This window comes from Rhodamnia argentea, chromosome 2, assembly GCF_020921035.1.
Source record: "Rhodamnia argentea isolate NSW1041297 chromosome 2, ASM2092103v1, whole genome shotgun sequence".
NCBI lineage: Eukaryota > Viridiplantae > Streptophyta > Magnoliopsida > Myrtales > Myrtaceae > Rhodamnia > Rhodamnia argentea.
This window is the reverse complement of record NC_063151.1, coordinates 18,348,519-18,353,181: the sequence shown is the minus strand read 5'-3', so window position 1 is coordinate 18,353,181 and position 4,663 is coordinate 18,348,519. Positions and strand designations below refer to the sequence as shown.

Here is a 4,663-nt window from a genome sequence, read left to right as displayed (position 1 = left end):
CCACAACTTTAAATGGTCACAACACAAGCACTCTTTTATGTCAAGGCGTGCGCCACCATCTTTACCAAGAAAACTTTCGGAATAACCATTTCTTTTGACTTTCAAAAGAACTCCATCAAAAATGAAGAAGAAAACATCTCTTTTGCCCCTTTTCCAACACTTTCAAAATCCACACAGATCTGTATCTCGGGGTTGGCCCATAATAAATCCTTCCAAAAGCAATCTTTGTTAGTTACTTTTACCTTATGATCCGTATCCCTACTTTTGAGGCCCATCAAAATGCTTGCTTTTATCTTGTTCCTTCCATTATAGACTTTGATTGGGAGAGTGCGCGCAGGTGTATATCCCAAGAAAAGGACAAACATGGGACAATTGACAGAATGTTGTTCATGGTGTTGTGGAAGTTGAACTAGGGTTGTGGTTCTTTTGGCAAAAGAGAGGGTAAGCAACCTTTTGCGACACGATAAAAGAGAGATGAGGCGATGCAATTTCACCATTACCATGCTAAGTGCTCTTACATTTAGGGTGGGCAGTATTTTCGTAATCTATCGAGTGGCAATAGAAAAATTGTTCTTTGATTGAGCGATGTTCCGATTGAGTTAATTGCATATGGTAATATAAAGTTAATTTTTTTTTACCGGGATCACGTCGCTTTATACTTTCTCCAGAGGTACCTTGCTCCATTGCACGTAATGTACAAAATATGCTTTGAGTGATGAGCATAAACTTATCAAATTCCAATTCCAATTAATTTTACCTGTTGTATTTGAATGAATTCAAAAGAAATATACTCCCAATATATTCATCACTAAATTCCCAGGTACTTTATCTCTCTCTGCATAGGAACTTTTACTTAAACAGACGATCTTTCTTGCTTGCTGGCAGGCACTGCCTCACAGGGCTTTCCTTTCTTGTAATGTCTATTAATTGCATTTATGGACAAGCTCGAGCAAAGCAGGGGTCAGATCATTAGGTAGGGAAAGAACAGCAGGAGACATCAAAACTCCCGGTCAAACTTTACTTGTGTTGGGATTTTTAGCAGGGAAATGGACAAAGAAGGGCCATAAGAGAGTGGTGGGTTTTCCTGTGGCAAAACTTGGAAAGCATGTCACAGTTCCTTTCTTATCACCTACCAGTCAATCTCTCCTTCTCCCTCTCTCTCTCTCCAGGCTTTTGTCCAGAACAAGGGAAAGAGACGTTGAAATGAGAGAAAAGAAAAGGGCAAGGCAAGAGAGGAGGGATGGAGAGAGAGAGAGAGAGAGATGGATCCAAAGAGAGTTCTTGAGGACATCGATCAGATACTTAAAGTAGGAAAAAGCAGAGGTTTTTTCCTCTGATGAAGGAGGAGTATAGAAGCCCCTCTTGATGTGAACATCTCAAAACCTTCATGTCTTTTTTTTTTTATTTAATTTTTCTCCCTTTATTCAGTGTTTTTTTCCCCCATGTGTCGCTTTCATCGAATAACCCACCCTCTGAACTATCCTGTGTTTTCCTTCTTCCCCCTCTCCTTGACTGACAGTTCATGGGAAACAAGAAAATGCAAAAAGCCCCAAGAAAATGCGAAGAAAGAAGACCAACAATCATAATAACTTCATCAAGTGACATGATAACCTTTCTTTCCGTAATCATAGCAGCCACACTTTTGTGTCCAAGATTAAAACAACAGATGGGTTATGCTGTGTTGCGTTTTTTTTTTTTTTTTTGTCTCTTTTTCCGAATTTCGAAATGAGATTTTGAGGTTCGAATCATCATTCGTTTGTGTCTGGTTGGTGGCACTGTATTTCCCTCTTTTCTTCAGCAGGAGCTTCCGTATAGGAATCAAGCAAAAACATGTTCACCCGTCCAGAGCCAGTGTAGTGTACGTATCACCCCATTAATGGGAGGGGACTGGAAGCAAGAGAAAGCCCTAGCGCCCAAAAGGAAATCGTCAAACGATGAAAGACATAGCCTCTGTCAACTGTGACCCTCTTCAGCTTTTCTTATAGGAGAAACTGAAGCCATAGCCATCAATGAACCCCCCCCTCTCTCTCGCTCTCTCATTTATGTAACTGAACATTCGGGCATCAAAGTCAGAAAGAGAGAATTAATCAATAAGGATAGACGAAAGATGACAGGAGAGAAGACCGTGGATGCAAGCAAAAGATCATTGATGTTAAAAGTTGAGTTTGGACTTAAAAGCTTTTGATGATTTTGCTCTAATCGAAAAAAGCCCACCTGTATTAAATGGTTAGGAGGGGAAAAAGATATGTACAGATCACAAACACTCATAACGCACGCACACACATAACTCTCATCAATATATATCAGACTCTGAGGGCAAGAAGATAATCAAAGCGGAAAAAAAAAAGGAGAAAAGAAAACCTCTTCAAAAATAAACAAAAGGAAAAGGGAAAGACAAGAAACCTCAGCCTCAGTTTCTTCAAATAATGCAGGAAAAACTTATCATCATCATCATCATCATCATCATCGCCAAGAAACCTTAACAAGCCGAAGGAGGCATAAGATTCAACCCTAAGTCATCCTTCTCCAACACCAAACGAGCCTTGTTGGTCTCCATGTAACCCACCGGGCTCGAGTTGTACTCTGGGTGCAGCCGCTTCTTCGACAGAAGTGGCACGCCGAAGAGCTTCATCTTGTTCATGACCGGCGGGTCTTCAAGTATCGCTAGAGAGCTCTGTGATACGTTGGTGCTGCCGCGGACCACCGGCTTGACGTGACTGCTAACGACGCAATTATTGTTGGTGGGAGCTGCAATGGCATTGGCGTAGTTATTGTAGCCAAGGAGCTGGTTCAAGGGTTTTTGCACCAGAGAAGGCGGCGACAACGACGAGTAAGTGCTGGGAGCGACAGGCTTCACGTGGTTCTGGACGAAGTAGATGATGTCGTTGTAGAGCTTCTTCATGTGCGCGAGCTCGGACATGAGCATGTTGTTGCTCCTCCGCAGCCTCTCGTTGTCCTCGGATAGGGCAGTGACTGCGGAGCTGCTGTAATGGGCGGCGCTCGCGACAAGCCCCACGCTGTTGTTGAAGCCGCCGCAGCCGCTCCGGGGAGAAGAGAGCGGCGGTGGAGGGGGAGGAGGGGGCGGGGAGTCGCACCAGTGGGAGGAATGCTGGTCGTCGGAGTCGGAGGGAGAGATGCTGAGGCGGCTTGGGAAAGGGAAGAAACCCTGGTTGGGGACCCCAAAGGACGAGGCGGAGTGCGGGTGGTGGTGGTGGGTGATTTGGGGTTGGGCGGTCTTGCGGCGGTGAATCTCGCAGAGTAAATGCTTCTCGCCCTTCCTGAAGAACTCGTTGGCGAATTCCCACCTGTCTGGTACAATCTTCCTAAAACCCTAGTTCATCAAGAGGCCAACAAAAGGCAACAAAAATCAGCTAGAGAAACAAGCCACAAATGAATGTGGCAGCTAAAATCTTGATAAAACCCTAACAAAAGGACTGCCAATTGAATCCGGTTTGACAATTCCAGGGTTTTAGAATAAAATGAAAATGTGTGTGGGTGGATGAGAGAGAGAGAGAGAGAGAGAGAGAGAGAGAGCTTGCACTATTTTGTCTCTTCCACAGACAGAAAGAGAGATGTAAAAACCAAAAAAAAAAAAAAACAACAAAGAAGAAGAAGACCCAGGTGAGTGGAACAAGAACCCATGTCAAGAAATTTCCCGGTGAGCTCGGATAATGAAGTCTTGCATAGCATAGCCAATCTGGTATGAAACAGCGGGAGTCTATCAAGAAAAATTCGAGGAAAAAAAGATTTTGTCTGGTTGGAGAATTGCTTAAGTGGATCGATCATCAGGACAGGACACACGGGAGTGCAGGGACATGTCAAAGACAGAAACATACGTAGGTGTTGAGCTGGCGGACGAAGCTGGAGAAGTTGTTGTGCTTGAAATAGTTCGGGAGGAGGTCGCGGGCGAACTCGGGGGGACGCCACACGATGAAGGTGGAGTCGTCGTCGCCCCACGAGACGATGTGGTCGGTGGCGGGGTCGTCCACAAGCTGGTACGTCTTCGTGAGGAAGGGCGCCGGCACCGCCTTCTGCGCTTCCACGGTCACCAGCAAGCCCTCCCCGCACTTGTCCACCATAAGCTGCGCCATCCCCTTCTTCCTGTTCTGTCTCCTCTCTCAACAACCCTTGTTTCTTCTCCTCCTTTGAGAGAGAGAGAGAGAGAGAGAGAGAGAGATTGCTGTGCTTTGGTCGGGGGAAGTGGTGGAGGAGGGAGGGTGATGATATTGAGAGAGCGTTACTTTGGAAGATCAAAAATGGAGAGAGAGAGAGAGAGAGAAGATTTCGTTTTGGGGGAAGTGCAGGAGAGGAGGGAGGATGGTAGTGAGTGTGACTTTCGGAAGATAAAAATAGGAAGAGAGAGAGAAAGAGATTAAAGAAGATAAAATTGAGGAGAGAGACAAGGAGGTGCTGCAAAGTAAAAACCACGTATAAGTCCTATTTTTTTAACAAACGTATAAATCCTCTTTCGAGCCAATTTGATATAATCCATTGGGATGTCATCTTTAGATGCATCAACGGTAAAGAAAAATTTCTATTTCAAGCACAAACATTATCCTACTCCACACACAGAGATGACTTGCGATAGCTAAAACTCTATAAACTCCTAATTAATTGCTTTTCAAAGATCTTAATTTTAGAGATTTGATTATATAATAGTTTT

General features: G+C 44.3%; 1 protein-coding gene across 1 annotated transcript; it reads right to left on the bottom strand.

Annotated features, from left to right (window-relative positions):
• Positions 1–2,193: 2,193 nt before the first annotated feature.
• LOC115747922 (heat stress transcription factor B-4-like) lies at positions 2,194–4,370 on the bottom strand. Its single transcript, XM_030684248.2, has 2 exons — positions 3,837–4,370; positions 2,194–3,331 (listed from the first exon to the last, which is right to left on the bottom strand). The coding sequence occupies exons 1-2, from the start codon at positions 4,089–4,091 to the stop codon at positions 2,480–2,482; spliced, it is 1,107 nt and encodes a 368-aa protein (XP_030540108.1). The 5' UTR covers positions 4,092–4,370; the 3' UTR covers positions 2,194–2,479.
• Positions 4,371–4,663: the final 293 nt, after the last annotated feature.

Bases quoted from the DNA above. Each gene is read 5' to 3' on its own strand.
- LOC115747922 (XM_030684248.2), bottom strand. From the start codon at position 4,091: ATGGCGCAGCTTATGGTGGACAAGTGCGGGGAGGGCTTGCTGGTGACC. The intron at 3,332-3,836 runs GTATGTTTCTGT...TTGATGAACTAG, and splicing joins TCCGCCAGCTCAACACCTAC to GGTTTTAGGAAGATTGTACC.